This window comes from Lycium ferocissimum, chromosome 5 (genome assembly GCF_029784015.1).
Source record: "Lycium ferocissimum isolate CSIRO_LF1 chromosome 5, AGI_CSIRO_Lferr_CH_V1, whole genome shotgun sequence".
Classification (NCBI taxonomy): Eukaryota; Viridiplantae; Streptophyta; class Magnoliopsida; order Solanales; family Solanaceae; genus Lycium; species Lycium ferocissimum.
In genome coordinates, this window is record NC_081346.1 from 24,857,855 (window position 1) to 24,869,438 (window position 11,584).

General features: G+C 34.3%; 2 protein-coding genes across 3 annotated transcripts; one reads left to right on the forward strand and one right to left on the reverse strand.

The window, feature by feature from the left end:
- Window positions 1-4,942: 4,942 nt before the first annotated feature.
- Window positions 4,943-6,922, forward strand: LOC132056581 (heat stress transcription factor B-2b). 2 transcript variants are annotated; one of them, XM_059448856.1, is made up of 3 exons: window positions 4,943-5,062; window positions 5,314-5,576; window positions 6,098-6,922. In XM_059448856.1, the coding sequence occupies exons 2-3, from the start codon at window positions 5,328-5,330 to the stop codon at window positions 6,845-6,847; spliced, it is 999 nt and encodes a 332-aa protein (XP_059304839.1). In that variant the 5' UTR covers window positions 4,943-5,062; window positions 5,314-5,327; the 3' UTR covers window positions 6,848-6,922. The 2 variants fall into 2 exon arrangements, with proteins under 2 accessions (XP_059304839.1, XP_059304840.1); XM_059448857.1 differs by having other exon boundaries at window positions 4,956-5,062; window positions 5,306-5,576.
- A 2,241-nt stretch (window positions 6,923-9,163) lies between these two features.
- On the reverse strand, window positions 9,164-11,584 carry LOC132058319 (probable methyltransferase At1g29790). The gene has a single exon (XM_059450862.1). The coding sequence runs from the start codon at window positions 10,821-10,823 to the stop codon at window positions 9,432-9,434; it is 1,392 nt and encodes a 463-aa protein (XP_059306845.1). The 5' UTR covers window positions 10,824-11,584; the 3' UTR covers window positions 9,164-9,431.

Consider the following 11,584-nt stretch of genomic DNA (forward strand, 5'->3'; position numbering starts at 1 on the left):
TCTAGATGTCGCATACTTCCTTTTCAGAAATTAATTTCCACAATCCTAATGACAGTTGGCTTGCTTCCAACTCGTCTGATATTACTCTTTCCCATTTTCCTCTTTTAGTACTATGAAAATTTTAGCTTGCTCAATTTCGAGGAATAGATTAGCACATAGTAAATTCGTATAGCTGATGCCATATTGTTTGGAATTAAAGCTTAGTTGATTGAGTGATTGAATAAGTTGTTCAGTAGCCAGTTAAGACTCTTCCATATATGTTCATTCAGTCACGATTTTGATCTTAAGTTGGTATTTGGAGTTATTTGGATTCTTCTAGATTTAAAGCGTGGTAGACGAGGGGACATATATAGCACATGATATGTAGGAAAATATTGAAGCATAACGTCCTTTTGTGCAATAAAGCGTAAAGAACAATAGAAAAGGGGTGATGAGAGAGATCGAATGCATCCGTGAACTGTCAACATCCTTGGATATTGAAAGCTTTTTTCCTTTTTTCTTTCTTTATCTTAATTGCAAATCCAAATAAGATAAGCTGAGAGAAATTTGGATACATTATCTAAGCCAGACATGTAGATGTATGGCTGTGAGTTTAACTCGTCTCGAACATAAACACAAGAGGGTGCAGGATCAATGTCTGACTAGGAAAGAACCTTCTTTTTAAATTTCTATTTGCTTCTAGAACACATAAATTTTCTATGTTGTGTCCCTTTCTATGTTTGTATGAGACCCCTCCCATTCACTACTGGATAATAAGAGACCACTCACAATGGGAGAGAGTGAAAAAACAAAAGGAAGGAAAACAGATTTTCTCTAATTCTTGTGCTAGATTTCGCCTTTTTTCAAGTAAATTAGTTGTGCTGCAGGAACAAGATTTATTTTAAGTCCAATATTGCGAGAAAAATAGTCGATTCGTATAACTGGGTAGAAATAGAACTCACTGATTCGTATAACTGGGTGGAAATAGTATTCACTGGCCACTTTTGGCCATATCTTGAGAAAATAATCATTATTTTGGAATTTCAAATTTCATATGTGAAACTTGAGGACATTCACTCAATGATGGTGATTATTCTTAATTACGGAGTTTGAAAAATGACTAGTTGTGAATTTTACCCGGTTGCGATTTGATTAGTCCAAAAACTTACTGGGTTTGAGTCTGGCCAAAATGGTCCAATTCCCAGCATTTCGTCCTATTTTGCATGCCAAAAAACAGCATGGGACCACAGTCCAGACACGTAGCAGGCAAACGTAGCATCCACGATTCAAGTTATTCTATTCAACATGTGAGGTGGCATGTTACTTTCAGATTTTCAATGCTATGGAAAAGTTTGTATCCACCATTTGATTTGGATCATGCCAAACCCTTCAAACAGTAATATTTAACAGCTAACTTTATAGGTATTTTCTATTTTGTGAGCCACTAAACATCAATTATTTTCACTTTACATGTGCTTGCATGCTGCAGCATCTCCCAGTCCTAAAACTTCAAGAAAATCTCTCGAGAAATTATTTTTCGAAAGATTATCATCATGTAAGAGCACATTTTCTCTCAATCTGAGACTTTGCTTAGTTAAAGAGGAAAGAAGAAACTTGGTAGGAGGCAAGCTTTTAATGCTAAGTACCCAAATTTTTCAGATGTTCCAACTTGGTTAGATATCTGTTCCGTTTCTTAGAATTTAATCTACATATTTTAGATGCTAAAACCTCCTAGGGGATAATTGGGAATGGGGCACCAACAGTTAAAGTGATGGAAATCGAAATAGTAAAATGATGAGCACAAAGTAGATAGCTAGAGAAAGAAAGATCGAACGATTTTTTTGATAGTTCGTGACTTAGGATGTTCACCGGAAACCGATAAACGACTTAATTGATGTGGTCATCTTTTAGTAAAAATCGACTCAAACTGAACCATGAACAGCACTAGTTCGTGCACACGATTATTATAGAGCCTTCTCGAAATTTTAAAGTGCAATGTTCTATATACTCCATAAGAAAGCTTAAAGATAATAGTAATGGAAATATCCAGTGACAATATAGTACTTGTTTTGTGGACAGGTTGATGAGAACAGAACAATTGATTATTATAGATTTTTACTATACGGATTAAAAGTCCAGTTACGTGGTATTATTCATTGTATGGTTTCTCAAATTATAAATCAAAAACACTTTCTCATGAGTATATCAAATTAAATAAGTCTCATCCTTCTATATTTTTACACTAAAATATTTAGAAGGTATGACTTACTTTTAAATATAAAGAGACTAGAGAGTCAAAGGTTGTTGCCGGAAATTATGTCTCCGGAAATTATTTCTGCTCAATTGTAGCATATGGCTGGTTGGACACTTGGAGGTCCTAAAATGCAAACATATACTATTTGATTCTAGATATTTATAGTAAGGTTATTCTTGTAAGTCTGCCCATGTAATTAGTTTATGAGCCTGTTTGGATGGCCTTAAAAAAAACAGCTTATAAATTGTTTTAGAACATAATTTCGTTTTAGATAAAATTTAAGCCAAATGAGTAAATTATTTTTTTGAAACTATTTTAAGACAAAATACTTTTTTTAAGTAGTACCCAAACACTCAAAAAAATTGAAAATAGCTTATAAGCAACTTATAAGCCAATCCAAACGGGCTCTATATTTATTTTAAACAGTTTGTTAGAGGTTGTTTGGAAAGATAAGATTTGTTCGCCAGGGAATTTTCTATTCGGTATGTATATATACGCCACAATATTGTACAAAGGATATACAAGAAATATAAAAAATCTTTCCATACATTGTTCTTCAATTTCTTTCAAAGGTCCACCAGGAGTCTTCTATGACATGCATACATGAGTTAATTGGACGAGATCCTGGCTCAAATACCTCAAAAGTGATTGAAGACTCAAAAGTGATTGAAGAGTCCATTGGATCTCCATTTATCCCTTTGTACTCGATCAAAAGTTGTATTGTCGTGAGTTAGGCACTTGAAGGATGTGGCTTGTGGCCTAGGGATCCACGTGTTACTTTCTCGATTGTAGCACCTCAAATGGTTAGAGAGGATGCATTTTTTATCATGCAAATATTTTAGCACAGTTGATATAAGGGAACAGATACGAGTGTTACAAAAATACAAGAATGGGTCAGTTAACTCGTAGCGGGCACATGCAAATTTCGACCATTACAATGTTTCCAAATATCTAATGTCTTAAATGTGAGTTAATGGTCAAAAGCACGTCTAAGCTATTACAGTTTCATAATTCAACTATCCATTGTTCTAATTACCTACTTAAACTAAAGACTCCCTTTGTATTAAACAAACCCCGATGTTGAGTTACGTTGTCCTTCACGCGATTGTTGTCGATTGATTTTAAATATTTGGGCAACTCAATGTCGAGATGCGTTTTAATAAAAGGGTGTGATAGTTTAAATAGATAAATATAATGGCACAATTGATAGTTGAGACACGAAACTCGCAAAAAAAAAAAAGTGATAGTTTAGATAAGTTTTTGACTATTAACTCTTCAAATGTGGAAAATTCGGAAGAAGGATTGGAAAGTGAGAGAAGAGATTTTATTCGGTTTAATTAATGTTAAATTACAATCATTATATTTTATCTTACTGAGTGATTTGCTCTAGAGTAAAAAACTAGCAATAAATTGGAGGAAAAATCACAAGGAATGGGTCACTTCTTTGAATCATCACACGTAGTTGTTCTCAAGCAAAATAGACTTCAATTCACCAAATTTACCCAATATTAGAGTATAATTGTTCAACGAAAAATAATGACAATTTCTTGAACGTCCTTTTAAATTGTTCCAATTCTTTGATCTATAAGTGAGTCGGTATATTGGTTAATTTTATATAACCCACATCCAATATAAATTACGACGACCTCACTCTTTTCCGACATAATGAGCTAGTTGGATAAAACTTGGAGCGGAAAAAATATTATGAACTGAAAACGAAGTTATGACTCAATCCATTCAAAATCACAATGATTTAGATTAAATAACGCATCATAACTTAATCAGCTCATCATGAACCCACATTGATCCCCAAAATTAATGTATTTTTTAAAAAAATTACTCATGTTATTTTAAGTTCTTTCAAATTTACATTAGTTTCAATCTCTAAATTTAATTTTGTTTGTTTGATATGCATTTTGCTCTGTTGAATGGTTCCGGTAATTGACCTACTTTGATCCTATAATTTGGTACGTATATTATTTTGGCTTCAAGCCTTCAACACATGGAGTCAAGGCAATACAATTGACATTTCCACAAGTTTGACTACTAAAAAAATGGTTTATACCACCTCCATTCCTACCAATATGTTAAAAAAAAATATATATATATATATATATATATATATATAACCATATTTTTGTACTGCAAAACTAAATCAACTCAAATACATCGCACAGTCTCCCTATTCGCCTGTGAGTGCGTAGGATATAGTATACCGTGTAGCCTCTCATCAGGTGCCACGTTTAAGAATCCAATTGAAACTTCTCGAAAGGCAATAAGTGTTGCTAAAACTTTATTTCTATTTTTAATAACTCAACTTTGGGAAGCTGTCCGTAACGTAGCTTCTGGTTGTTTCTTTTTTCTGTCTCTTTCTTTCTTTTTACTTCTTTAATTTTAATTTATGTAACACTTTTTATTTTTTGAGGGTCAATTTAATTAAATTTTAAAATTAAATTAGATTAAATTAATTTATTATTATAAAATTGAAATTTACATATTTGAAACTTATATAAAAAATACTACACGTTACAAATTTTTTCATATTAATTTAATAAAAAAATATTTTAAAATATTAATTCAAATTTATACAATTTGAATACCGAGAAAATGCCACTTAAAAGTATAATTTTCCCCTTGTATCTCCATCTCTTCCTTTCTTGAATTTTCCATTTCTTCTTCCCAACTCTTATCTGTTTATTATTCCACCAGTTCTTACCCACCCCACCTCATCGGAACCTTCTAGAAGCACCAAAAATCCTAACGGAAACTCTCCTTCTCCCTGCAGTTTTGGCTCCAGATCTGCGCTAGCAACATCGAATCTTCAGTCAAGTATGTAACTTTTAGATTACAATCTTTTTTGCTTTGGTATATTTGCTGGCAAATGGTTATTTCTTATTTTAATATTTTGATCCCTGGGTGACTCAAACCAACAGATTGAGGGTGGAGGTGCTTATCATCCGAGCAAATAATTTTTTTCCTTTTTAATCCTTCAATGACTGACTGAAAGAGGGTGCAGGGTGAACCGCTCATATTCTGACAAATGATTTTTGAGTTGTATTAAATGGAGTTTAGTTATTCAGGTAATTAAGAAGATATGAGTACACCACCGATAGAACGGAACGGAGAAACGATGGCTAGTGAAACGGCGAGGTCTGTTCCGACGCCGTTTCTAACAAAGACGTACCAGCTCGTGGAGGATCAATCCATTGACGACGTGATCTCTTGGAATGAAGATGGATCTACTTTCATCGTTTGGAATCCAACGGAGTTTGCTAGAGATTTGCTTCCTAAATATTTTAAGCATAATAATTTCTCTAGCTTCGTTCGCCAGCTCAACACCTATGTAAGTGCATTCATTTGATTTGGGATGAGACATAGAAAATTATTGTTTTTCGCCGATGCTAAAAACTAAGCTAGCGTTTTATTATAAAGTTTGGATCAGATTTTAAAAATTTATCTTTAAATATTTGTTTGGCCATAAAATTTGATTAAATTTTAAAAATTTATTTTCATTTTTAAGTTTCAATGGGCTAGGTTTTTTTTTTTTTTTTTTTTAGAGAAATTCAATTTCGCTTATAAAAATCTTAAATTTTTACGCGTATCCTAATTTGAGACCAAGCAATGAAGCTCGAACATTTCCCACTAAGGGATTTATAGGAATCATTAATTTTCTTTTACGAAGTTTCTTCCTGATTCATATAATTTCGTATTTTAAACAAAATATTTTAATTTTAAGTAAAATAACTGACCTTTTAAATAAAATGCTTGTTCAAACATAATTTTAAGTTTTAAAAATCATCACAACTTTAAAAACTCAACTTTTCAAGTTTCAACTTGAGCTAAATCTTTTCTTCGATTTTGCAGGGATTTCGGAAAGTCGTACCTGATCGATGGGAATTCGCAAACGACTGTTTTCGAAAAGGTGATAAAAGTCTCTTACGTGATATCCTGCGTCGAAAGGTAGTAACCACGCCAATTGCAACCGCGGTCGCGGCTGTGCCTGTGCCTGCGCCTGTGGTTGCTCCGCCTGCAGCTCAGCCACCGCGTAGTGTATCCACCTCAGATTCCGGCGAAGAGCAAGTCGTATCATCAAATTCATCTGCAGGCAGCACAGCAGGGCTGTTAGGAGAAAATGAACGGTTAAGAAAAGAGAATCTACAGCTCAACAAAGAGTTATGCCACATGAAGAAGCTTTGTGGCAATATATACAGTATGATGTCGAATTACGAAGACACTTCCAACAGCGTTAATAATCAATCAGCTGAGAGTATTTCGCCTTTACCGGTGTTGAAGCCGCTCGATCTCTTACTGAATGAACGGTCTGTTGATGATCAATCAGAGATTCAAACTGTACCTGATCGGGTCAAACCGGATGATGTGCGGGCGAGATTATTCGGTTTTTCGATAGGCGTGAAACGTGTTAGGGAAGGTGGTGAGGAAGCAACAACGGCGGAGCAGGAGCATGATCATGATTTACGATTGCGGCAACCTGGAAGAACGGATGTGAAATCTGAACCGTCGGATCAGGAAAATGATGATAGTAGTAAAAACGAAGAGACATCGTGGCTGATAAATTGCAGTGGTGGACGAAATCAAAGGGTTTGTAATTCATAGAGTTGTTGGTGTGAGTAACTTAGATTAGATTAGAGATTAGAGATTAGCTTATCAAAATGCCAAAGATCAAACAGGTGTTACTGTCTATTTGTTTGTCTTATTTTGACTTGGCACGGAAATTAAGAAAAATTTAAAAGAAAAATTGTTGTCTTTAAATTAAATATGAGTTTAAGTTTCTTGCATTGTCAATGTATAATATTTTTTGCACTTTTGATTACTTTAAATGGTAATTGTAATAACTTTTACCTTTTTTTATAGAATTATACTTTATGACCCAAAAAATAAAGATTAAAGGTGAGTAGTTGAACCCTAACAACAATGGTTACTTAAATTATTTCCTAGTTTAACTCGCCAAATTTGCTCCCAAGTTTTACTGTTAGCCAAAAGTTTTTCATTTTTCGACTTTATTTACTAAAGTCTAATGGTTTTCGTGGATTTCTCTCGACATCCTCGGCAAATTCTTCAATCCCTCGACTAGAAAAGCAATTTCAATCTCAGATGAGAATACCTTTCATATTCATTATATAAGCAATATGAGTTCATAAGCACCATTTAAATCTCAGATGATATTATAAACTGAGTAAATTTTAGTCACATCTCTTGAAGTTATTCTTCCAAAGCAACTCGTCCCTATAGAACACACACAAACTACTACAATTTTTCGAAGAAATATCCTCCTAGTAAAGTGTAGATATCTTAATTTATTGACCATAATAAAAATTACAAATGAATCCAGTAGCATCAAGGCCCTAAACTATAATAAAACTCAACAGGCAACATACTTTCCTGAGGCTTAGCTACATTGAACATTAGGTGCATGAAATTTGTCTCACTTTTGCACTAACTTCCTTTATACTTTGAAACTATACCTTACCACAAGAAAAAGAAAACATTTCAAATTGTTTTTGAGAGTTTGCGTTGTCTATTTTATTATTACAATTTACAGGGGCTGATCTCTTTATTATTACCCAAAATCACATTCTGTTGAAATAGACAGCAGGAATGGAGGGTCTGAAGGGTCACGTGATGCCATGTGGGAACTATCTTTAAGAAGCTTCTTTGATTGATCCCTTTTGATTTCTTCATCCACTTTCTTTGTAGCCGTAAAAAAATGATTTCCTTTTTATCTGATCTTTTCAAAGGGACGGCGGACAATTTTTTCATAAGTTCTTTGAAGATTTGTGCAAAGGAAAGAACGTTATGTCCGTGATTCTTTTGTAATTTTTCAAGTGTAAAACAACTTTTTGGTCAAAATACTTAAAGATGCTATTCTCTCGCAAAATGAAAAAACTTTTAAAAGGAGCTTGAGATTTGGATTTGTAACACAAAACTAAAAGGGAAGCTACACATTAGCTGTCGGTTAAAAATATTTATAGCCGCTTGCTTGTATAGAAATGTGAAATTTAAAGTTGTCAGTCACAATGTTCTAATTGTGTTTTCATGTCCAAACGTAACCTTGACTTTTAACATTTTTTTTAAAAAAATAACTTCAAATATTATATTTTTAAATATCGTCCATTTCATATCCAAGATCCCTCCTGAAGGAGAAAGGGAAAATATATAAATTGTCCGAAAAATTATTTATGCAATTTAATAATTGACCTATCTCTTAAAAAAAACTGATATTGGATTGATGTACGTTGATGATGCCTACTGAATAGAGCATAAATCTATCTCTTACCAAATATTGTCATGTCAAGTGGACTTTTTACAATATTTAGATTGAGAACAAGCTTCCAATTATTTTTTTTCTTTTCGTTCAGACTATAAGGATGATATGCAATTGCAGCCCTTGCAACTTGTCATCCTATAGTATTATTTAGTGGTCTTAGTTTTGCTTTCTTTGATAACCACTAAGTTCCCTGTCCCTTGTGTGTTTTGGGGTTCTCTTGAAAGGCGATGGGGAAGAATTTTGTTAGAATATATTAGTTGTAGAAGCAAGTAAAGAAGGTAGAAAACTATTAATGAGCTTAAGTAAAATAAGCAAGCTTATCGTTTGTTTGGCTTGCCGATTCTTGACACACTAACATAATGATAAAACCTCTTGATAGCCCTATTATGCATATCTTCACCTTATGTTTTATGTTTAGGAAGGTAATTATCAAAAGAAATCAGAAATCATACTTCATAAGTTAATCGGTAACTGAAGCTCTGTCACTTTTGCATTTTATACTTGATTTCAGAGCAAAGGCGGACCCAAGATTTGAAGATGAGGGCATCACAATTTTAACATATTCATGTCAATTACTAGCTACGAAGTTTGGCGTGCAATTCTCTTAAAACATAAAAATTACGATAAATTATGAGCAAAGCATAAACTTCAAACTCCAAAATGATCGAATATTATTAATTTAATACTAATATAACAAAATTACACACTTCATATTACGAAGTTCAGAGGTAAATATATGTGAAATATACACTTCCCAGCATGGAGACCAAGTATTTTGAACTTAAACGAAGCATAACTTCCTTTACAACTAGACACAAGATCACAAGGATATGTAATTTCAATGACAGTGTTTGTGCAACAAGAGAACAAGCCCAATAGAAGATTGCTGCAAAATTAAGCTTACAATAATCATCAAGATCGTGGAGGTTTCTCCAACAGTGCAGAAAGATAAACTTCATCCTTGGACTTGGGGGAAATAGCCCACTTGTGTTTTTTGTACCTGAATTGCAGGAACATGTACATGAATTCGTCGAGATCCCTCCTATTACAGAAGAATCTATCGATCCACAACAATCCTCCTGGTCTTAAAACACGATCCCAGTCAAAAAGGATGAAATCCAATAGCTGCAGATCAATCCAACCATCCATAAGTCCATTCGTATGGATCAAATCCATCGCGTTGTCAAAAAAAGGGAGTCGTTGGTTCAATGTCACATATAGCGGAATCAAACCCCTAAGGGCTATCGTCTCACTGAAAGGAGCCCCGAGATTGAGAGCAGTCGAGACGATTGTCACATTTTGCTCTCTCATTCTTGCAGCAAAAGTCCCCGTACCAACGCCATAATCAAGACCAATTCTGATCTCCCCTGCCTTGATTGCCAAAACATCTTTGATAAGAAAATCCACAGGAACAGAGGAATTTGTTACCCATTTTCGCTGTTCCTTGTCCATTTCAAAGCATCCTGTGCACTTGATGTAGCCTCGTTTCGGGTTCTTACTCGCTAAGCACTCAAAATTCCTGCACTTGTAATTGCTCCATCGAACATTTCCTCTATCTGGAATTTCCCAAAGGGACTTGTCAATTGGGTAAGGCTTCCGATAAAGCTTAGACGCCCTCGTCAAGCATCTCCTCCTAGGCAAAGGATCACAACCATAAAGCATTAGCTTCTGAGCTAAATTCCAATCATCTTTACAATATGAACCAATATCATAATCCATATATTCTTCCAACTCTTTCTTCATTGAAACACACGCATGCCCTATCGTGTTATAAATCTTCGGTGTTCCATAGGCATTAACCTCTCCATTTCTACTCACCTTAGGGGTTATATACTTCCGAATCTCCTCAATCACAAAGGTGTTGATCAAGGGGTCTTCTTTAATAGCCACAGTTCCTTCAACTTTTGGCAGCCTAATTTGCCTAAGGGCAGTTTGCGCCGATGATAAAGGCCAAATCACCTCTTCTTCTAACAACCTCTTGTACTCCAATCTTGAAATCTTGTTTCTTGAGAACTCAATTTTAGTTTTTTCTATCTGCTTTACCGTCAGTTCTAGCTTGTTTTGCAGAGTTTCCATCTTATTAAGCACTTCATCGACTCGAGCAGTCAGTGATTTTATATCGTACAGTTCGCCATAAAAATGTCGGCATATATCCTCATTATGCATGAAAAATCCAACAGAATAGAAGCTAAATAAAGTCGAAAGGCTTACAAATATAACAAGCCCACCTAGCACAAATTGGAGCGAACTCATAACCCTTCCTAATCTACGTTTTCGAAAATGCAAATTATAAGGCTTCTCCATCCTCACTGACTAATAATAACTGTCTTTCAATCTGATTAAACCAAAAACAGAACAATTTACCATATAAACAATCCAAAATGAGATGGTATTGTTCGAGCAATGCCTATAGAGAATAGCATCCATACAAGCAAATCAAGAAGTTGCTATATACTAAGTAATTATCTGCCACCAAAAAAATGGTAAAATGGTTGCATCGAAACTGACCAGCGAATGCTTGAAACAAAATCGAGAGAGAGATTAGATATCCATTTTTCTAGAGAGACAGATAAGATATCCCGACATACCGGCGTTTTGATACCACCAAGAAAAAGAAATTCCAAGGAATCCAAAAAAGTTAAAAATTGGAGAAAATAGCTAATAGAACTAAATAAGTTGTTCAATTTTGTGGATTAATTCCTTAAAACAGATACCGAATGAACTTGACAGCATCGTGAACTCGAAGCTTACTAGCTGGGCCATGAGCTTGGTTAAGGAAGAGCAATTCTCGTTAAGGAACTGCAAAAAGCTCGAAAATCTTAGCATCCAAGTTTGTACTAAATAAATACAACCTCAAATAAACAATACTAGTAGGAGTATAAGATAAGAGTAATTACATGTGTCTCGGCATATACACAACATTGTATTCTTTATCTCCAATGATTTTAATATAACGTAAGGGCGTTGACAATTGGAAAGCAGGGGGAATCTTTGGTCACTGAATATTTGAAACCTACGGAAGAATATTTAAGGATTAGAGACTGAGTGAAAGTGGAAATAATCTT

Bases quoted from the DNA above. Each gene is read 5' to 3' on its own strand.
- LOC132056581 (XM_059448856.1), top strand. From the start codon at position 5,328: ATGAGTACACCACCGATAGAACGGAACGGAGAAACGATGGCTAGTGAA. The intron at 5,577-6,097 runs GTAAGTGCATTC...TCGATTTTGCAG, and splicing joins TTCGCCAGCTCAACACCTAT to GGATTTCGGAAAGTCGTACC.
- LOC132058319 (XM_059450862.1), bottom strand. From the start codon at position 10,823: ATGGAGAAGCCTTATAATTTGCATTTTCGAAAACGTAGATTAGGAAGG.